The sequence below is a fragment of the Alligator mississippiensis genome, chromosome 7 (genome assembly GCF_030867095.1).
Source record: "Alligator mississippiensis isolate rAllMis1 chromosome 7, rAllMis1, whole genome shotgun sequence".
NCBI classification, from domain to species: Eukaryota; Metazoa; Chordata; order Crocodylia; family Alligatoridae; genus Alligator; species Alligator mississippiensis.
This window is the reverse complement of record NC_081830.1, coordinates 65362955-65386788: the sequence shown is the minus strand read 5'-3', so window position 1 is coordinate 65386788 and position 23834 is coordinate 65362955. Positions and strand designations below refer to the sequence as shown.

At 41.6% G+C, this 23834-nt stretch overlaps 1 protein-coding gene across 1 annotated transcript in view; it reads right to left on the bottom strand.

The window, feature by feature from the left end:
* The window catches only part of GMPS (guanine monophosphate synthase), a 52847-nt gene extending 33825 nt beyond the window's left edge, over positions 1–19022 (bottom strand). The window contains exons 1-5 of the mRNA XM_006275532.3: positions 18863–19022; positions 11850–12031; positions 6069–6183; positions 2701–2798; positions 893–996 (exon numbers count right to left, since the gene is read on the bottom strand). Coding sequence (XP_006275594.1) covers positions 893–996; positions 2701–2798; positions 6069–6183; positions 11850–12031; positions 18863–18889 — 526 coding nt within the window. The 5' untranslated portion in view covers positions 18890–19022. The remainder of the gene's footprint in view (positions 1–892; positions 997–2700; positions 2799–6068; positions 6184–11849; positions 12032–18862) is intronic.
* Positions 19023–23834: the final 4812 nt, after the last annotated feature.

Sequence of the window (23834 nt, the reverse complement as noted above, 5' to 3'; positions counted from 1 at the left end):
GCAAGCTGGGTCAACAAATTAGGTACATATTTTTTTAAAATCACATATCAGGGGAAGTCTATACACTTTTGCTGGGACCACTCAAGGTACATAAAAGATGTCTTCAGACAGTGATAAATGCTAGAATAAATTAATATGCATTGCCTTTCCAGCAGAATTAAGTGATATTTGAACATTAATGTTAAGCCCGAATCCAAATATACTGCATTCTAACAGCAAATTTCTAATTTTTCCATGTTACGACACGCAATGCAAATGGGATCCTTTACAAAAGGGGTGGGAGGGGAGAAAAATCAAACTGTAAACTGAAGAATTTGAAACAGCAAGATATGCTTTTCTTCAAGCTGTCCACTTTCAGTCTTATTAGAACATTCAGGATAAGAGATGCAACTCACTTCACAGAAATTTATTTTTTCCCTGCATTAGCATGATGGTAATATTTGGATTAGAAAGTTGTGACGAAATTCTCTTAATATTAAAGAAATCGCACTTCCATTAGAATTGAACATAAATTTAAGAGACACATTCTCACTGTTCTTAAGTTTCACAGAGGCCGGAAATTTTCAAACTTTCTCAAGGTCACAGAACATTTTTATATCACTTCTGCCACAGAACTGCTACCCCTGGCTCCAGGCCACCTGAGCTGATGTGGAGCCAGGCAACCCAGTCTGGCAATGGCAGCACACCACCTGCCATCCCATGCTGCCGTTACCCACAATCTCTCTGTTGAACCCCGGATGGCCTATTATGGAACTCCAGGGTTCTGTGTAACAGTGTGAAAACCACTGGTAAGAGCTAATTCTTACAAAACAAGTCTGTACCTCAGTTATCCTGGTAAGTTACCTTTAGAAGTGCTCTCAAAAGGAAAGGGATAAATGTGTAAAATACATACCTGCTATAATGTTCCCAGACTGTGCGACAACTTTGAACCCATCGGCTACTTTATCTACACTATCTCCATGTGTTAAGAGCACAACTTCCTCCTTCTGAAGTCCCCTAAAAATAAGGGTAAAATCAGAACCAGGTTAAAACATAGATAAGTATTTGTATAATCCACATAGACTAGTGTGAAGAATATAAATCAGAATTGAAGAATGGGTAGTTCCTAAAATCAGTACGAGAAAAATCAATATTTAGCTACCCATAGTTAGGGCCTGGTTTAAATTGTGGGCCCAGTTCTTGGCTCAATGGCTCCTTCAATCTTCAAGTCCTGTCCCGGTCTTCCACCTCCCCTCCTTCCCCCCTACCCACTGACCCCCATCAGCCCTACTGCTTGCTCCTGATGGGCAGGAGGCAAAAACTGCAGTTTTAAATATGCCACAATTTTTGCCTCCCACTGCTTGCTGCTGATCAGACAGGGGGCAAAAACCACAGCATATTTAAAACCACGTTTTTTTACCTCCCAGCCACCAGGAATAAGCTGTGGGGCCAGGGCCAACAGGACCCCTCTGCCAATCATCAGCGTGAGGAATGCCAAGATTAAAAGGAGCTGCTGCACTGCAAGCTGGGCCTGCAATTTAAACCAAGCCCTACCTATAGTACTGCTCTAACAAAATGTATACCTAATAACACAAATAATTGATTTTATTCTTCAGAAAGGTGAGCACAAATACTCTGACAGCTGCTCTATAAGTCTCAAAGATCTCCTCCCACCAAAACAATGAAGCACATGCTTCCTTCCCAGCACTAGTCACCTGCTTTTTGGAGTCAGCCTGAACACTCCTTTACCAGGTCTCTTATGCAAAATGAACAAGCTCTCCAGAGTTCTTAAGTCAGCTGCTGGTTAAGGAAAATGCAAATGGTTCCTCTGATCTTAGTACAGCAAAGCCCAGCTTGCTGAAGTTTATTAAGCTAGGAGAAATAAAAAGAACCATGCTTCCTACTTAAAATGACAGAGCTTCATTAGGCCCAAATATAAGAAAGTTTGTAAGGACGACCTCATCCTAATGGTCTTTAAACCTTTGAGGATACAGTGCAAAGTTCTAACATGCATCTGGAAAATAAAAACTAAATCAGAAGAACTGGGACCTTGTGGTAAGCTGACCGTACTATAGCAAGGCACTCAAATCGAGTTATTGTGACAACAAACAGAACAAAAACATTGGTCTTACAGGCTATTCAAAAGCATGCGTAAAGGAAAGGAGAGAAGACTTCATTAATGTTTTCAGTTTTTCCCTAGTTTCCAGGAGCTTGGACACCAGTGGGTGCTAGGCAACATAAAAGCAACCCATTGCACAACAGAATGATGAAACAATTATAGACCTTTTTAATGCAAAGATCCCCAGACTGGTTTTTAAATTAAAGATGAGAAAAGAAATAGTTTAGTCTACAAGTACAAAGCTCTCCCAAATTACATACATGGAGGTGAAAAGCTAAAAGTTTTGGCTGTTTTTGTTTTGTTTTTAACAGGAAATGTGAGCAAAAGGTTATTTTAAAAAAAGAAAATATAGGAGTCTATTTAAAATAGAGGTCAGAGTTCTATAGACCTGCTCATATGTACAACTCTAAAGTTGGGCACTTGCAGGTTTAAATATGCAGTTGCCCAATTTATGTGTATAACTGCAATATCTGTATGAAGAGTAGTGATCATTCATGAATGTAGGAGGAACTAGTTTCTCCTCTTAAAAATTTAACTTCTGTCTACAAGTGGCACTAACATCAGCTTTCACTTTTTCAAATAGTATTTAGATGCATGCATACCTGAACAGTGAGCATGTGTTATCAAGAGTAATGCTGAAAACTCCATCTTCTCGAACATTTTTTTTATGCACTGTACCTCCAAATACTTTATTCATCATCTGTCAAAACAGAAACACCGTTACATCAAATAAGTTCCTCACATGTAAGATTATTTTCATGCTGTATTTGCCTCATTGTTCCTACATTATAACTCTACATTCTAACTTAAATCTACTGGCGATGACAACTAACTTCTGGCCACTGAAATCCCCTCAAGACCAGGCTAATGTTCATCATTGTTATTTTAATAATGCAATGCTTCCACCAGGTCAGTTATCTCATCATTCTTATCATAAAGATAATTTATTTTCTATCGGCCTCCTCTCGGCACAGCTGGGAACAATTCCTATCCTTACCATATTTTACAACAGAAGATTCTCTCCCCGCCCAAAAAGAGTATAAAATTGTGAAATACATTTTTAACAACGTATTTACAATATAGATTTTCATTACAAATTATTTCATTTGTTTATTATGTAGTGTCTACGTATAAGACAAACCTTAAGCTCCCTTCTTCAGGAAAAAGTATGCTTTAAGCACCAAAAGACAGAGTAACTGTTAAATAAATCAGAGTAACTGGTAAATAAATCATGGCTTTGACAGGAAACATTAGGGTATATATTAACAAAATTAGACATATTCAATTAGTATGAAAATCAGATAACCAAGTAGGTGGTCATATAAGTGGCCAAAGGCTTATGAAAAACCTGGACCTGCCTGCTTATGGGTGTGAACAAGCATTTGAATGCGTTTGCAATCTAATACTTCCCTGATTCACATTATAAGGTAATTGATTGAAAATAACGTTTATTTCCTTAAAAACTGTGATTCATGACCATACACAAAGTCATCTAATGATTCTAAAAATTAGTGGAGTGTTCTCAAGCCTGCCACTGATTTTTAGAACTCCTTTCCAAATACATCGAGTATTTTCATCTTGGATTTTAGGCTTCCAAACACAAAGCCTTCCCCCTCAGAAGCATATACAAGAATTTTACCAGTGATTTATGTTTTCCCTTCCTAGTACTTTGAACTTTACTGTATGTATCACATCATAAACAGGCTTGAGATTTAAGAAGTAATTTTAGTTTAGTATTAAGTATACTGTATTTACTGATTTTCTTATTATAAAAATGTACGTACAGTAAAAGCTTTTATCTGGTACCCCCAATCATTCCCCATGGATGCCAGATAACAAAATATGCCGATTAATTGAGCGGCCCGAACAGGCATCTCCTGCTGCGTTTGGGGCGTCACCATCCCTCCCAACACATCACCGCCCCTCCTGTGGGCCCCGAAGGACAGGGAGGTGGGCCCCGCGCAGCGTTCTATGCCCCAGGCTGTGGGGGCTCGGAGGAACTGGAAGTGCCCAGCATGGCACTTCCGGTTTCACTTTCCCTTACAAGCCATCATGCTGGTTAATAGAACATGCCAGCTTGTAAGGTGCCAGTTAATGGAGCTTTTACTGTAGTTTGTTTATATATGCACAAAGGTTTTCTTCTTTGCAAAATCCACCTTATAGAAGTTCCCTGAAGGCAGTCTTCTACCAGATATTCACTTAGATCTGAGTCATACTGTCAGACACCGATTTGCTACCACAACACGTTTCTTTTTTTTTTTTTTTTTTAAACGAAATAATCCCAATTTTTTGTTAGGTAAACTAATACTTTTTATAGAGAACTTCTTCACTGGTCAGTATCTATAAATGCTGGAGTAAAACTCTAAAGAATGCACCAATAGACACTGGGTACCCAGCCATGTACACCTTGTGTATTTTCAATCCTCTGCATGGAAAACACTAATAGCTTACTGTTTCAAGGCAACTAAGTAATCAAAAGTAAAACTAGAGCAAACACAAACAAAAGGTGCTCCTGAAAACTATTTAAGAGTTCTAAATTTGAAAATCAAGAGTATTCAAAGGATATATATAAGGATGCTACTCTATTTGTGTTTAGAAAAGGCATGTTCCCCGATAGCAGCTAAACAGTAGTAGTGTTGGACCTATGGGATTTTCCCTTCCCATCGTAAATGTAAAAGAGTGTTCAAAGTCAGCAAAGGTGTAAAAGGGAAAAAGCAAATATTTCTTGTACTGTTTGCATGGCAGAGCCAATGAAAGGGTTAATGCATTTTCTTTACAGATGCTAGGGCTGTACAAAGCTTCAGTCGCCAAATTTCTGAACCCAAATTGAAATCAGGAGACCCTTCAAATCTCTCTGAATTGAATTGGAACCCTCCGAATCAATTCAGAGAGATTCAGCGATTCAGACAGACACAGCTTTAAATGTTTTTTCTACATACCTTACGGTACCAGGCAGCTTGTGAATGCTGAGATGGTGGGATGGATGGAGCATCCACAGGAGCGTGGGGAGTTGCCAGCGTACTCAGCAGCAGACCCACAAGTGGACCAGAAGCACTTCCGGTCCACTGGGGAGCGCAGTGGGGGCCCCTCTGGCCCCCTCCGGCTCAGCGACTGGTGCCTTCTGGGTCTGGAGGGGCAGCCAGGGGCCCCCCGCAGCTGATCGCCGAGCTGGGAGGGTACGGGGGGGCCCCCCAGCTCACTTAGCGGCAGACCCGGAATTATTTCTGATCCACTTCCGGGTGCACTGCCGAGCACGTGCGGGCCCTCCCGTGCGACACTATCTGCCCCACCATCACAGCGTTCGCAAGCAGCACCTGGTACCTTGAAGTGTATAGAAAAAAACATTTGAAGCAGTGTCTATGGCTGAACCGCCGATTCTCCAAATCAGCATCGAATCTTCAGATTCGGATTCAGCCAAATCAAATAGGGAATGTGATCCGAATCAACGAACTGAATCACTGTCCCTGATTCGGGCCAAATCCAAATCAAATATGGCCTATCTCCCACACCCCTAACAGATACCATATACATTTTAGAAACTGTGTTCTTGCATGCAAGATTTATTAATAGGTTTAATTACATTTAAGCCATCTAAGAAATCACAACTTTTTTCTAGAATCATAGAAAATTAGGGTTGGAAGGGACCTCAGGAGGCCATCCAGTCCAACCCCCTGCTCAAAGCAGGATCATCCCTAAGCATATTATTCCCAGCCAAGGCTTTGTCTAGCCAAGTCTTAAAAGCCTCCAAGGATAGAGATTCCACCACCTCTCTGGGTAACCTGTTCCAATGCTTTACTACCCTCCTTGTAAGAAAGTTTTTCCAAATATCTAACCTCAACTTTCCTTGCTGCAACTTGAGACCATTGCTCTTTGTTCTGTCATCTACCACCACTGAGAACAGTAGATTACTCTTAGATGAATGTCACAAATAAGACATAACATTAAAAACAAATAGATTTCTGACTAGCACCTGCATGCCATAGCAGATTCCAAGAACAGGTTTGCCTATTGTAAAAATTGCTGGGTCAAACCATGGTGCATCCTCTGCATACACAGAATTTGGTCCTCCAGATATGATGATAGCCCTGCAAACAAGACAGATGTGAAAAAAGATTATACTTAACAGTTTAGCAAAAAGCATTTTTTTGCATTAAATGTCAACTCAAAGTCTTGCAAGACTTTCAGAGATTTGTATACTTCAACCATAAAATTAGGTGCACAAACTCTGACATACTGTGGTGCACAAGAGAAAGCAATTTCCAGGACAGAGAGCATATTGATTTATTTAACTGAACCAAAAAGACAATACAAAACAGAACAAAAACAAACAAACCCCAAACAGAAAACCCATAAAGCTATCCTAAAATAGGAATGTAATGACCACATTCCAATTTCATAGCCAGGTGTTGAATTGTGAGGGGGAAAAAAAAAAAAAGTGTAGATCATGAACTTCTACTGCTAAAGCATTCATGCTTCATACTGTTTAGAAGTGCAGGTTCTAGCTCCTTCAACTGGCACAAACACGCTTTTACACTTGCTCAGATAACGGCCATCAAATTAGGATGATAATAAAGTAAGGGGGGAATAGACACTAAAACTGACAGAGTAAGCAAATTCGACTGATGTGATAAGGTCTGACATCACGTCAACATCTAGGGCTTGAAATTAATTCTTAATTCTAGCAGGAAACAGCATTCCATCTTCTCAAAACATAGTTAGAAGAGACTTTCTTTCCATGCTGGTATATAGGATATTGATCTTCATAAATTTTCAGTAGTCTAGTGATGGGCTTTTTTGGTATTGCTCCAGGCCTGAGTTTAACGATGCATCAAACCTGGGATTGGTGTACTATTTATTCCATGTAGAACAAAGTTTGAGACATTACTGGGGCACAGGAGGAAGAAGTGGGGTTAAACATATTAAGAAAAAACAAAAATTTCTTGAATACTGTATATCAGGGGTTTTCAACCTTTTTGGTTCAGTGTACCCCCAGTGACCGGTTGAGAAGGCGTTCCCTGGCGGCTAGTAGATGGGACACACACACGGTGTCTTCTGTGGCCAACTGGCAAGCATGCCAGCGTGGTGACAGAAGTGCTGGCAGCATGGCAGTGACACCCGTTGCCTAGTACCCCCTGAGGCCATCCCAAGTACTTCAAGGGGTACATGTCAAGGGAATATACATTGGTAGTAGGGGTGCACCAATGAAGATTTTTTGGGCTGATACCAATAGCTAATTATTGGCTAGCCATATTGGCCGATATAATCCGATTACTGACGTGCAGCTCAGCAACTTGGAGAGTAGCGTCTGGCTGGTAAGCTTGTTGGGGGGGCTTGGGGGGGGAGGGGGAGGAGAACAGATCGAGGCCCCTGCAGTGACAGAGGGAGTGGGGGGGCTGGGGCAGGCACTGAAGTCAGGGCGGCACAGAGTCACAGGCAGCTCCCATCACTGCATGCACCTCTGGGGAGGCATGAGGGGCATGTGCCCCCTGGATCCGTGTGCAGGGCAAGGACGGGCTGCCGCTGCACATTTAGGGCCAGGGACTACGCCAGCCTCTTCCCAGCAGCTGCTCTCAGGCCAGGCAGCAGTGATGCTGGGAGGGGTGTTATGGCCACCCCAAAATTTGCTGTAGCCTAGTGAAGAGCCCAGAACAGCCTCCAGCTCTACACATGCAGTGGCAGCCCGCCCTCACCCCACAAACAGATCCAGGGGGCACACGTGCAGTGGCAGAAGCCACCTCCCTTCGCTCTTAGTGCAGCTGCGCGCATACATATGGCATTTATTGGTGACATTAACTGGCCACATCAGGCAACAAAAGCTGATCGCCAATAAAGTCAATTTTGCTTTTATCGGTGCTGATACAATATGAACTAATGTATCGGTGCACCTCTATTTGGCAGTATCTGTAAGTGCTAGTGAAAGTTAACCATGCAATTCCATCCAGACATGTATGGGGGGGGGGGAAAGGAGGGGAAACCCCCCCCACCCCCAAAACTAAATTTAATTAAAACAAAAAACAAAACAAAAAAACAACCCTAGGAACACAATTGGTATTTTACAGTTTAAAATAAAACAGCATATTTTGTTATGCCTCTTTAAATTGGCATAAACTTTGTTTTACTAAGGTAGAATTGGAACAAGCGCTCTATACACTATAAAGCACCCCCCCAGACATCATGACCATAAAAGCAAATGTCTACTGTAACTTGTTAAAAAAAAAAAAAAAAAATCACTAGTCACATACTGAGTCTGCTAAAATCTAAAACCACTGAAAAGAGCCTGAACATACAATCACTCAAAGTTATTTCTTCTAGATCCCTTGTACCTAACTAACTTTCTCATTAAATACCACATGGATAGAACATTTTATGTTAGAGGGAGGAAGAGGAGCCATGCCTTCTAAAACTTCTAGCCTGCTATGGAAAAATAAGTTAGATGTTATCCTATGGACAGGGCATACTAAAATGTGCTTCTTAACTGTCTATGACCAAAAGTCTACTAAAGTGTAATTTTTTGTTGGTATACACCACTGGTTGCATACCAGTAGGCTACTGGTATGCAACCAGTGGCCCAATTGCGTGTTAGAAAGAAAAAAAAAATCAGTAATAAATTACAAATTGAAAGTGTACTCTTGAACTTTAAAAAGTGTTTCTGTGTATAGAGCTAGTGGGATAAATATGCAAATTTCAAGAACTGTTGGTATACCATCCAATTCAGCAGGTACAAATTTATTTTCTAGGAGCATGCCTTTTTCCCAGTTTAGCCTAAACCTCTTCTAAAATTATAGAAAATCAGAAAAGGAATTGTATCAGAATACGAGCATCCACACAGGTAGTTATAATGATATTCCTGCGTGACTGCTTATCTACTCACATAGCATGCATGTATTAACATGCTAGTGACTACTTATGATTTTTTTTTGTCCTATTCCCTCTATGATTTGACTATTTGGAAATGCACAAGGAAGATTTTTACCTGCAATATTTTACAGTTAGGGTGGCCAAAATCTGGAACCAGCTTTCCAGGGAAGTGGTCCTCGCCCCTACCTTTGGCAAATTCAAGAGGAGGTTGGACAATCACCTGTCTGGGGGTCTTGTGAACCCAGCATTCATTCCTGCCTGTGGCAGGGGGTTGGGCTTGATGATCTATTCAGGTCCCTCCTGACCCTAGGTACTATGAAACTAAGAGTAAAGCAGGCTTATATTTTTTCTCAAATAGTTCCCATAACTAAAAATTTCCTATTGCTTAAGATCAGGCATCTTGTGGCAATTGCTAATAGCAGTTTGCCCGGCACTGAACACACTTATGCACTTAAGAAAATCCCACCCAATACCTTGTATAAACCCCCCCGTTTTTACTGTTCTGAAGATGGAACAACTTGCAAATCAGGCCTTCTCTTTTATGCACACATGGTAAGATTTGGAAAAGCACATGGAGATAGGGCATAATAATTACTGTAAGGTCAATGAGAATGTGAACTTACAGTATATTAGCTGTGTCATATTAAGCACTTGTGTGTACTCTCCTTCCTTGTCATATATGAGAGAGCGCCCACCTCCCAAGAAAAGCAGAGTAACAGCACACTGGTGGTTACTGAAGCATAGCTGAGGTGCTGTAATTTTGCACCCAAGCTGACCTTATGGTAACTTGTTTGTATGGCTATATGTTAAGTGACTTAGATACCCAAGTCACTCTCAGGAAAAAAAAAAGAGAGACTGGTCACCCAAGGTTTTACTTAAAAAAAAAAATATATATATATATATATTTTAAATTATAGAGCTACACAATGGATTCAGCTAATGGAAGCAAGACTGAGAGCTTTCCTTAGCCAAACCAACTCTCAGACCTGCATCTTGCTTGCCACAGAGGACCAACTTTATTTAGATCAGCGCATAATGCAGCTTCTATTCCTATTTAATCATTAGTCTGAATGACAATGTCAGACTCTTTGCACCCTATTTAATCATTAGTTTGGAAGCCAGACACTTTGCACTGTATTTGAAACCTTCATTTAAGAATTGCAGTAAGCACCAACTTTTATCACAAAGATCAATAAACATCAACAAATAGCTACCTTCAATCTCTGTTGACCAGACCCAGATTTAAGCAAATGATTGCAGAGGTGGAAACCCAGAGTATGAAGTTTATTGGTTGTTTTGCATTGTATTGTAGATATTTGTCAGCCTTGGAACAGTGACCATTTGAAAGAAGATATTTTGTAAAGTTGTAAAAGGTAATTTGCAGAGCAACAAACCTGGTAGGTGATATTAGAACTACTCCCTTAATAGAGTGGTTTTAAAGAACATTAGTTAGAGTGTTGCAAGGAGCTTCTCTTTTAAAAAAGAAATGAAAGCCCCCAAGCACAGGCATACACACACTACCAAGCCACTAACTGGGCTCCTGTGTAGTTAGGTGTAAATTGACTTAAATTGTTTCTAATATGATATCTGAGTAGGCAATCAAGAATTTCTTTTTAAAAAGGTAGGCTATACGTGAAACCCACTTTTAAAAAAAGATTTGATTGTGGTATCTTAAAAGCAAGACCTAGTAGCAATAAGTATTTTTCAGCTTCATTTGTGAAAGGGAAAGAATTGCAAACCTAATACAAGATTTCAAGCCATTTATTTTTTCTAAATGAGCATAGTGAATTCAGATTTGTGGCAGCATAATGGTGCCAGTCTGCAATCTACTAGTTCAGTAGTAACTATTAGCTAGAAAAATACAAATTCAATGAAGTAATCTATCTTGTATGGTTTATCCAGCACAATAGTAAGATGCATGCCTTATGTTTCTGGATTTTTAAACTGGTATTAAGGGGTCACGATAATGGGAACTCGAGTGATTTGCATACATTTTTAGGACTTATACATTTCTATTCCAACCATACAGTTCATCCAATAAAAGATATCACCGACAAGAATTCCTGGACCATCATGGCAACATCACCTCAATACTACTAGGACTTTTAGTAAAGAGGCATATACCTGAAAACTATTAAAAAAAAAAAGGAGAAGACACATATATAGTACTAAAACTAGGATAACTTTTTCCCCCAACGTCTCTCTAGCCTCAAGGGCCTATAACAGCCTTCCACCTCCTACTATCTTGCTCCATCTCCTTCTACCTTGTTGCATTTTTGCCTATCCCTTCCAAAATCAGTTTATCACCTTTTCCCCTAGAAAACACAACTGGGGAACCACTTGATTTTTTTGTTTTTGTTTACTTGCTTACCAGAAACAGTTTGACATGGCAAAGTATACCGCCTTTGGTTTAATATGCAATTCACAGATGGAAATTTAAATATTTAAATGTTATGTAAACTTCAGTTAAAGAGAATTATACAACAACATTGTAAAAGAAAAACACTGTCAACATTACTTAAAATTTGCTGAAGTCACAGTTAACACATATGTTAGCAGGAAGAACTAATAAGTCTTATGTATGTATAAAAATCAACTTCTTCAAAGGCTGCATCACCAGAGGAACTGGCCTTAACACGTACATGCATTCCTAATTCTTCTGCTTCCCAAATTAAGTTGAACAGCAAACTATAGCATGAAAAAGTATATGTAAATCCTTGTGCTAGATTCTTTCCCTATTAAAACTCAGATATTCTGTTAAGTTGAGGTACAAACATAAAGCAACGTATCATTACAGTAAGAGATGCAATGTATATTACAAGCACTTGATTTTGTCAGTGGGAACTACAGGTATTCTTTCATGTAAAAGAAACGCGCAGAGAAAATGACCTACCGAAATCCCTGCTCCTTGATTGCAAAGGCTGGTGTTTCCAAAGGGAAGATCTCAGACTGGACAAACAGTTCCCGTACTCGACGGTCTATGACTTTTCCATACTGAGCTCCTGCATCAAGGATTACAACAGCCCCTTCATAGTGATGCTGGCCATCCTTGAGATCTCCTCCAGCATTCTCCGGCTGTGAACAATATTTACATATGTACTTTATCATAACAGTTAGACTATTCGTATAGAATCAGAATCAAAGCAAGGCCTTTTAAATGACACTGACTGGGAAACTAATTATTAAAGGGCTGAAATAGAGTCACTGGGAAGTTTCCTTAACATAATTCTTTAATAAAGAGCTACTGACAGCAAAAACATTTTAATGAAAAACATCAGGATTTATGTACAGCAATAACATGCAATAGCCGGATTTAGCTAACCAATATACCACATGGAAAACCCTGTGTGCTGTTTACATGGGTATAACATTTACTATTGATTTATGTAGCACAGAACCATAGAATACCCCCTCCTGAGCTGCCATACCATCTGCTCACTCACTAGGGCCAAGCCCAAGGGGAACAAGGATTACTTAAGGCCTCCTTTCCACTGAAGAAGTGGTGCATATGACCTAGCCCTATACTGCCACTTTAGCCTCTGGAACGATGATATCCCAGGGAACACAAAAATAGCATTTTATAAGAAGTCTAATATACAATATTGTGGTTTAAAAAAAAAAAAAGTGTGAATTTATCCCTAGCAAAGAAGTACTGGACCTAATTGCACTACTCAAATAGTTCAAGGTCAGTGGTGAAACTCATCTTTCTTTACCACACCACAATGTATTCTAGATTCTGACTAGGAATAATCTTCTGTAGAGGATGAAAAGGCTACTTTGGTTTCCATACTGATTCAGTCTTCAGTTTATCTAAGATTGTCAAAATCCCACACTAGCCATTTTGAAGGCAACATTCCAAGCAGTTTATCATTCTGGGGAAATGGGAGGGGAGCATTACATAACTTTAAAAACTTTAAATCACGAAGGAACAGATTTAGGAAAAAAAAAAAAAAACAGACTTCTGCAGCCTTTCTGAATACACTACTCAGTGCAAATATTGCCCCAAAATCTTGTTCAGAGATCAACCTTTCCTAACATGTCATATTTTACCCAAGTGGCAAGTCCTTTACTCTTGTGTAACACCAACAACCACTTTCATAATAAATAGTAGCTCTGAAGCAATTCAGGCAGAATATATTTTCTAACGCTACATTTATTTCTGATAGAATTTAACAGTAGTTCAGCAGCAGGAGAGGGTGGTTGTCAGCAGCAAACAAACTGAACTACCCTCTAATTGTGGTCTGCAGAAACCTCAGACAGAAAAATATAGAAAGGACTCAACACAAAAGATTTTATGGAAGGTAAGAGAGACTAGACCGCCCTTCAGTTTTATGAAGAGTGCTACTACTCTGGATCCTCTCCTTCAGGTTGCACCAGTGTGGACTTCTGCCCAAGTAAAAATATATTTTATATTTCCCTTCCTTTGTTACTGAGAAGCAAGAGTCAAGAAGCAAAAGAAAGTGCCTTTCTCATTTGCCTCTGAGATGAAGTAATTTTACCTGTAGAATAAACCAAGCTGGAGGAGACAACCTTTTCTAGCTCTGGACCAGAATAAACCAACCCAGGTCAGAAGGAGGGCAGCCACTAGGACCTGCCCAGTGTTGGGGTTCATCCCTCCAATGGCACAGGGAGAGTGCGGGATGCTGAATGCCACTGAAGGCCCACCTCTGCAGGCTGGATCCAAGGGCTGTGAGCTGCTGACCCCTAAACTAAGCTCATGTTCATTAAGGGTGGAAGACGCACTGAATTAAAACATCTAGAGCTGTAAAACTTTACTGGTGGCTAACTAGTTCCTCCATTGGAGTGGTAATCAAAACTCTGAAGGTTTTAGCAAGATGATTTCTATGCTTGATCCAAGATAAAACCACAACTCTTCTGCATAAAGCTACATTGCATATACTCACATATTTGTACATAAAACACTTACTATTTATACAATTTAACACCATGAAGTTATTTTTTAAAGTAATACGTAACTTATTACGTTTTTTTAAAATATTTCCCCCACTATCCCACCTTGTGTTAGCTGATTAATTATCTAGAAGTTATGAAAGAAAGAAATAGTTTAATATGAGGCATTACTGTATGTAGTCTTTTAGAAGATTCAGAGTATCAATCCTTAGTCCCAAAACCATATAAAGACAAATAAAAATTATGATAGCACTATATTTAATTCACCCTTTAACAACAAACTGCCAAATTCTGATTAAGGGTAAAGTATGCCAATTATGAAAATGATCTTCTCAATTCCTCAACATCACCAGCGCTATTTAACTTATGTTTAGAAGAAACACTTCAGTGGAATATACACATAAAAAGAACAGTTAGATCTCTCGCAAACCAAGTTGTACAGTTTTTGGAAGACCATGGCAAAGCCTCTGGATCAGAATATTTATTCAAAGAAGTACAAACCTGACCTCGATGTTATCAATGGAATATTGTTCCTTCTTCCATGGCTACTTACTAATCAGTGAAGTGTTCCTCATTTAAAAAATAGGAAACTGAGACAGAGATTTAAGTCAATTTTCAAATTCATGCCTGAACACAGCACTATAGTGTTTAACCTCAAGGTCATCCTTCCTACTTTTGAGTTAGGAAGCCCATTTAATATGCAATGCCAGGCTAAGTAAAACATTATGCCTTTAGAAAGCCATATCAGAATGCACTGGTTTAGAATGAAAGCTAATCTGTATTTTCGCAAGATCTGTGGTTAAAATGCCAGTTTTGATTACAAGTGCTTAGTATTTCTATTTAAACATATGCAAAACAGTGGTTTTAGGCTTTTGACAGGTTATTCGTAATGAATGAAAATATTACTCTTCCAGCTTTTGGCAGGGAAGGCAAGAAGGTAGAAAGAAAAAGACACTCCTACCCACAACCCCCCCATAATATTCATTGTTCTTTTGTTAAACTACAAGCTCCCTAAAAACACTGATAAGGATTTACCACTTCCCTCCACAGTTTATACATCAATGGAACTCTTATATGGAAGGGACAAGTAATTCGGATAGTCAAACTATATGAATTTAAGAGTAGATACTGTTCCTGTTTATGAAACACATTCCACCTTAAGACAGTCCAATATTTAAGTGTCGAATCCTGATATGCAAAGGTTTCTAAAGTTTCTTTCCTACGTTGAAATTGACATACACAATACGCAGGCATTTCACTGGTTTACCTGAACTGTTTACAAGTCTTTACTTATCTTGGTTTAAGACAACACAGGGGTTTTCAACCTTTTTTAATAAGCGTACCCCCGGTGGTTAGACATGGCATGATGGGAAGGGGAGCTGTGGCACAGGGTGGTGGATGGCAGCGGCACCTGCTGCCACATGCAAACTCCACCCCCACCCCCAGTCCAACTGTCTGGGCAGCTCCTGTGTGGCTGGCAGAGGGTTACTGCTGCCTTCGTCCCAGCCCTGCTCCTGGGAGGCGGTGGCACGGGGTAATGAGTGGCAGCGCTCCATTCCTGTCTGTCTGTGCGTACCCCGTAGGACCTTCCTGCGTATCCCCAATTGACAGCCCCTGAGACAGCAGAATCAGAGACGTATCATTAAAATAATAAAGATACTGTTACATATACGGGCAAAACATCAGTGTCTCAAATGGAATTAAGGTCTCACTGAACTAGGCATCCAACACACAAGGCAGTCCCTACTCTGAAGAATATTTAAGTAGGACAAAATCCTCACCAGCCTGCTAGTGCTGAATTTGCATGAAGGGAAGTTAAATAGGTCAGCACCCCTGTTTTAACCCTGTTCTCTGGGATCTCCAGCAGGAACCTTACGTTACCTTACATTCCCTTGCCGCAGTGAAAAAAAAAAAAGGTTCCTTCTACAGCAGACAGTTTATCTGAGTGACCAGCAACTAAATTAACCTAGCACAACTGCAAGTCTCCTTACAGCCAAGGCACATTTCTGAGTCCTCACTTTTTCCACACTTCTCAGTGTGCATAGGGGTACACTCCATGATTTTTTGTGCTGAAACATTAAAAAATTATTTCCCAGCAAATCGTGTCAATGCTGGGAAAGTTTGCCTGTTCAATGAAGGATGCTTGAGGCCTATAGTGTTTTGGTAATTTTGCTCAGGTTACTACCAAAGTCAGTACCCAAATTACTGCACAGTTCTAATGCAAACTCATAGCCAAGTAAATCAGCTTGCGCTTATATCACCTTTACACATGGCTCTGAGGTTCTTCCTTGTCAACGGCAGAGAGAATTGGACTAAAACTTAGTAAAAACCTGTGTTCACGGTACTGCACAGCCTGTGCAGCACTGGCATATCCTGCTAGTAGCCGTAAAGTACAAACATAAAAGATACTAATCTTATCTGGTGCATTAATCACCAAATATGGCCCAATGACAGTAATAGGAACTAGTGAACACACACACACACACACACACACACTAAACCAAGCCTCCCTAAAGTAAGGCTTTGCTTTGAATATAACTTTGAAAAAATGAAGATGTTTTTAAAAACAGCAACACAGGGAAGCCTTTAACATGTCAGCTTAGCTCACATACTGGAACACCTTTCACAGGTCAGAAAAGAATTGGTGGGGGTGGGTTAAGAAAAAGCTCAGATAAAAATACAGTGGACTTTTTCAGCTTAGGATAACTAATGTAAAATCACAGGGATTCACATTAAAAACCACATCATATGTGAAAGATTTCCACTGTTGTCTGTGATTGGTGAACCAAATAAACCAATTACACTACCGCAAAATAATATCATCTCGTGACTTTGGTTTGCCTAGAGTTTCAGACAAATCTAAATTCTGAATCCTGAGACCTGAAGCTGAAAATGAAGACTAACTTAACATAGTGAAATTATGCTATCACCAGTTAGTCCTATGAAGGACAGGATTTTGAATCCCACTTCCTCAACCCCCTTATCCGAGCTGCCTTACATTAACTCTTTGACAGCAATGGCAGTCTGTCAACACATTTGTGGCATTAGAGATGTTATTTATTTTTGTTTAATGGACATTGTCTTAATGGAGGGAGTCTTGCAAAACTTATACGTGGATTAAGTAGCAAATACAATTTCTGAGGAATTCTAACAAAACTTTTCAGTCTTGAATGTCTAACATTAGACAAGAAGCCCAAGAAGTTGTCTAACATCCCTTACACATCTATACAGCAGGTCTATTAAAAAGTAACACCAAAAAGCCTCTTGTTTCTTACACATTTCCTGGACCATCACAGCTACAACACCATTCTAGCCTTACTATATAATATTAGCCAGTCCAATTCATATTTAGGTACTTGACTTTCAGAGATACCGACACCCACAGTTCCAGTAAATCAAAGGCTTACACAAACCAAAACAAGGAGCACTGGGTCTGCTTTTTCAGACGTGTCAATTTTCTATGATAGGTTGTTTCCTCTGGTACTGGAATTAAGACAGCTATAGAAATGCGTTCACTTGGATTTTAACAAAGTTTAAGAAGCACCTATCAGATGTTTAGGGCACCAGCAACAATTCTTTAAAAGATGCACAAATAAAACAAACAGACACATCAGTCATCACAAACAACACCAAATAACCCAATATTAACATAACATAAATTAACCAACACCAAACTCATCTCCTAGAAATGCATATTGCCAGAACACAGAACAAAAAGGGACAAGAGGCTGATCTTGCACCGCGCTCTAAAAGCTAATCTACCCTGGCTGATACAAGCCTGGAGAAAGGAGAAGCAAGCTCCAAGTCCTGCAGGCGTGAAGGAGAACCCCTTTAGTACACTATGAAAAAAACAACATTGCATTAGAAAACCAGGTAACCACAGGCAACTGACACCCATGACTGTCCATCTCCATGACTGTCCCCCATCCACGCTTGTTGCTGGAGTTGAAGAGTTAAGGTCCAGACTATGCTGAGCTGAACAGAGTTTACTGCCAAAATACAGCACTGAATCATTCAAAAAGGCATGCTGTTCACCAGGGCTCACACTCACACCCCAAGGAGGCTGCATCTTAATAATGCTGCAAATAAAAAGACCACACTCTGCAAAGCAGCCAGGCAGTGGGACACAGTGCAGGCATGTCTCATAGGGATCTGACTCCAGCTAGGGATTTCAAGCTCTAGGGGTTTCCTTAGTAAGGAAGGCACTATTTGTACCATTTGTTCTTGCAGAGCTGGACTTCCTGGGCTTTAGGCGAATTAGATTAGACAAGGAAAGAAAATGAGAAATAAACAGAAACCGAGCCAGCTCCGAAGTGCTCAAAATGCCAGGGGAGAACTAGCACGTAACAAAGCCTCTGCCAGAAATAAGATGGCGAGAAGTACAAAATTAAGAGGCGGCAAAGAACCCCTGAACCGGGCCGGAGCCATCGGCCTCGGGGCCAACCCTGCCCCACGCGCCCTTGACGGCTGGCGAGGAGGGCGGGCCGGCAAGCGCAGCCTCTGGCCCAGGGGGCTCCTGCTGGCCACAAGAGCCACCCCGGGCCCTTGGGGGCGACCCCCGGCCCAACACGAGCTGCTCCCCGCCCCGCCGGAGCCCCGCAGCCAACGCTCAACTTTCTGCTTTACTTCCTCGTCGGTGCGGCGCGGGCCGGAGCCCGGCGGGGCGGGGGCGCTCCCTGCCAGGCGGGCACGGCCCCGCGGCGGGCAGCGCTGGGCCCGGGCGGATCGGCCCCGCCGCAGGCGGCCAGGCGGGGTGCCGCCGGGCTCCGGGCGCGGCACCCCCGCCGGGCAGGCCCTGGCGGCCGCAGGGCAAAGCGAGGGAGGCCGGGCCCGCGCTGCGGCCGGGGACACCTGCGCGGGCGGCGGCACGTGGGGGAGCACATGGCTCGCAGCCCCATGTGCGGCCCGGGCTGTGACGGGGGGGATGGGGCGGGGGGGGAGCTCCCGCACAAAGCGGGCGGGTGGGGGTCCCGGGGCGGCCGGCGCCGCACTGACCTTGGCGTCTCCATTGCACAGGGCCATGGAGCCGGCGAGCGGGCGGCGCTCCGGGCAGGGCGGGCGGGCGGCGGCGCCCGGGGCGAAGGGAGGCTGCTGCGGAGCGGCCGCCGAGATGAGCTAATCCTGCCCGTGTGCGCCCCGCTCCCACCGCCGCCGCTGGGCGGAGCCGGCCGCCGCGCCCGCCTCCTGCTCCCCGGGGGGCGGGAACAGGCCCGAGCCCGAGGCGGCGGCGGAAGGGGCGGGGCGGAGTCGGGCCGCGACCCTCTCCCCGCGCTCCCGGAGGCGGCGGTGAGGAGGAGCGCGCGGCCGGCAGCAACGGTCCCCGGCAGGAGCCGTTGGCACCTCCGTTCCTGCCGGGCCGGGGGGTCGCGCCAAGCGTCCTCCTCCGCCCGGCGCCTGCGGGCCCAGGCAGCAGGGGCAGCTGCTCCTTCCTCCGCCAGCGAAGACCCCGGCAGCCGCCCGCTCCCGGCGGGGACCCGCCTGGCTGCGCCGCCCCCGCGAGGAGATGAGTCCTGGGCCGGGCGGAGCCGGCTCCCCGGGCAGCCTGGGCGACCACGGGCCCTTTTGCAATTCATCGCGAAGATGGCAACGTTGGCCCGGATTTAAGTGTGGAAAAAAAAACAAACCCAAGCGCTACAGCTACGGATTTAAACAAAACAAAAACATTCTGAGAGATCTGAATATGTTCACAAATATTTAAGTAGAAACAAAACAAAAAAAACCCACACTTTTTTTGAACATACAAATTGAAAACTACTGTATTTTTAAATTGTTTTTGTGAGTATAAGTTGTCCATTTCCCCCCCATCCTCAATTGTCCAGTGGATGTACTGGGCTGTTTTTAGGTCCAGTTCTGTCCCGAAACCCAGCCCTGCACATGCATGCTCTTGCATTAGTGTCACCCAGGGGGAGACCCAGTAGTAGAAGTTAAGGATTCATCAGTCTGCAGAATCAAGTCCGATAAATAAATAAAATAAATGCTTTAGAAGTTACAACCACAGGCCATGATTCCTAAATGTTTAGTAATGCACTTGATTTAAAGCAGATGTGCAAGCCTTCTCAGGTCAAGGTCTCATTAAACTAAGGTCCTGCTGTGCTAGACACTGGATAAATACATTTTTCTGTAGCAGATCTAAACAATGTGTATTGAGGGATTTATTGTCTCTCCTTTGGGATAGCCTGTATAATTTATCCTTACTTGACTTCTTGTGTCTAATGCAGACATACAAAAAACTAGAGCTCTTGGTTCCAAAATGATACCTTTTATTAGACCAACTGGAAAATGGCAAGAAAATTGTCCTTTTCTGCAAGCTTTCGGGATCAAAGTCCCTTCATCAGGCTCTGGGAAAAGCGTAGATGGTACAAGATGGTAAAAAGTATGTAGGTCACCTCAAATTTTTTGCAGTAAAGCTGGTTTCTTTTTTCTTTTAAAGTCATAACTTATTCCCCCTTTTGCCTTTCATATTTTAAATGGAAGCCCACTTAACAATAAGGCACTTTATAATCAGAATTAAGAGTGACTAAAAACTTTATCCTGCAAAAAACTTGAGTACATGCATAACTTCACATACTTGAATACTTCCATTGACTTTAATGGGACCATTCACAGTTTACAAGATTAAGCACATGTGTAAGTCTTTATAGGATCAAGGCTGACTTGTATTGGAAGCAGGAATTCCATAGAGTATACGCAACCAAGGAATTCATTAATCACCAGCAGCACATGGCATATGATGCTGTATTGCAAAAGTAGTGCACAAATTAGCTGTGCATAAATTAAGATTGTTTTTCCACCTCAGGCTTTTGATTCAAGTAAGCAACTATGTGAGCTTTGCTGTCAAAGTTGACAATGCCACTGGAACCACATCAATGGAATTCCAACTTTATCGGGCATTTTGGTTCCCTTGTTCCTTATTAGTACCATTCTGTTGCAACCAGCATTTGTAATTAGCATGCATTCATTTACAAGTAAATTAAATGACAGAACACTAATTATAAGTGCTGCTAGTGACAGAATGCTACTAATAAGGAACAATGCAACTCTATTAATTATAGAATTGTGTGTCTACATTTGAATGTATATTTCTGTGTTTGCTAAATATTTTTTATTTATTGATGTGATGCTCAAGAAAGAAGTGCTTGGTTTGTTTGAGTAGTCCCGTTGATGTCAATGGGACTATTCATGACATGTAAAAATTAACGCAGCTTCATATGATCAGGGCTACCATGAGTTGGAGGCCACTTCTAGGCATGTATTTCCAAAAAGTTTATAAAAATCATATTTACACATGTTGTCCCCAAGTCAAATTCTTATTTCCAAGTTGTATGCATGCTCCCAGAATGTGACCCATAAGACATAGGAGGTACAACAGTTCTCTTTCAGCTGTTCCAGCAACTCCAGAGTTAGCTGTCTTAGGCCTGGTACATACATCTTCTAGCTCAGCATACACAGACCCTAGAAATCAAGGCAAGTTGTTCCTCACAATCTGGAATATGGCCTGCTGATCAAACTCAATGCCAATGCACATTCGCTCATTTAAGATGCTTATGCCCCTTGCACAGTTAATCTATGTAGGAATGCCTGGCAAGTCAAAACGTTGTCAGAAACAATACAATGCTGTCAACTCCATCATTTTATCATCATGATTTTCTAAAACCCCATGTCCTGGTATCATTTAACTGAGTGAGAATTTCAGCATTCAATTAAAGTTTTTAGCTTTCAAAATGATGGAAAATAATTTGAAAACATTACTCTCAAAGGCTCAAGCCATGGAATTCATTACTTAGAACAAATTATGATCTTAAAACCAATCTTGTGATTTCCAAGGCATTAAAAAAAAAATTGTGAATAATATTTGCAGTTGGCAGTACTGTGTTCATTTGAGTCCATTTTGAAGGTAAAAGCAAAGAAGTGGAAATCGGCACTTGTTAATAATAAGAAGAGTTTCTTTTCATAAATATCCATTTTGGAAAAAAAAAATCATTTTTAAATTTATGCACCTTTGAAAATGCTCATCTGAATCAAAGAGATTTTTGGAAGGTAACACTAGTAATATCTTAGAAGTTTCACAAAAAGTGTTTAAGACAAACGAGGGAGGGGACAACAAAACTTCTAGTCAAAGAATAAATTGAAACACAATTAGCCTGTCTCAAGTATCACATTCTTCTCTACTAAAGTGGATTCCAAAAAAAAAACTTTGGTGCTAAGGATAATATCAAAGTGTGAATGTTTCTACTCTAAACTTTTGGTCATATCATGCTAAAAGAAATACCTTTAAAGAAATCAATTCTTCCATTCTTCAAATTCTGTTGATCTCCAAAGTTGCAAAAATTACCAACAGGGAAGAGAGAAAATGGGTTTCTGACAATGTCTTATTAATATGCAAAGGTATAAATATGAATATTTTAGGAGAAAGATGGGATCATACCTGCTGAAATTTACTATTGAACTTTGTGGCACTTTTTATTCTTACCATCACTGTAACATCAATAGTTAAGAGAAAAGGAGCTAGACAGTAGGAGCTGAAGTTACTTCTTAACATTAAGAGAATTTAGTAAGTTTCTTTACAAACAGGAAGAAGTATAACACTATGCATAGTGAGAGCACAATCACTTTGAACTTTGGAGAGCTAGTGAGAAATCCAGGTCCCACTAAAGTCAGATTTCCCATTGACTTCAATAGAGCTAGAATTTTACTCTTGAGTGCAAATTACAGTCCTGATTCTTGAGATGCAGTTTCTCAGCACCTCTAAGGATCCGGGTGAAGGTCGCTTGAAAAAATACTAGAACAGAGCAAACAAGGCCTTCTTTATGTTGTGCACAGAAGACATGTAGTTCCACCTTTTACTCACTAGGAGGTGGCTAGATCTTTTCTCTTATCTATAGTTTTAGGAAGTAAAAATATAGATATACATATTTTTACTATTATACATATGAAAGCCATGAAACATACATGATTATTGTTATAGATATTCTTACAAAGTTTGTCTGAAGGGATAAATCTTTTCTTTACTACTACTTTCCATGCTGGAGTTTCACAAGGCATCTTCATCTTCCACGGTTTTCATTTTATTTTATTTTTTTAGTCCAATAAATTCCATTATGTTTACACTCACTCCAGCCAGAGGGATTTAAATAAAGGGATGTTGAGTCTGTGGTCTTCATGAAACCCAAATTCTAGTTTTGCCTCAGAAGGCTGAAAAACGTAGGAGACTCTCTATACAGGACTCAGCTGAAGGCATTAATAGCCTTGAAAATATAAAGTGATAACAGATACTTTCAGACTTCTTGGTAACCAGTGGCTAGGCTGCCCATCCACAGGAGGAAGGGGCATAAGATGTTAAGTGAAACAGGTATATTTGGTTACATTTCTTAAAGAATAGTCTTGCTAGCTGCATCCTGAATCTGTTAGCTAATCCTTACCTGACCATTATTATTGCATCTATGTGTGCGGGCCGGGAGCGGTCCGAGGTTCTCGGGGGCGCGCGGCGCGGGCTGTGGCCAGCAGCCCTGGCACGTGGGTCGGGGAATGCAGGCCGGCGGACTAGAATTAGGCATGGACACTTAACGGTTGATTAAAAATTATTTTACTTGCACCGAAGATGGTCGCGGTGCAGGCAGGAAAACTTGCTTGAGTTGCGGTTACAGACAGAAGAGAAGAGAGGCGGACAAGAGTTCCTTCCATGCGAACCTCTAGCCCAATCCGGTTGAAGGCTCTAAATACGCGAGCCCGTTGTGTCAACCGAAGAAAACTCGGAGAAAGAGCTCTGGATACACTCACACGAAGTTTGCTAGGCTCCGTGGAACTTGCACGCAGGGAAGAGATTCGTCAAGAGATCGTTCGGCAACGGGGAGAGGCCAGAGGTTGATCAGACCCCTATAGCCTTCTCAAGGTACACGCTGGGTCCGTTAGGCTCCGCAGCACTTAGAGATCTTCACGAGACATGAAGATCTCCTCCTCCTGATAGTTA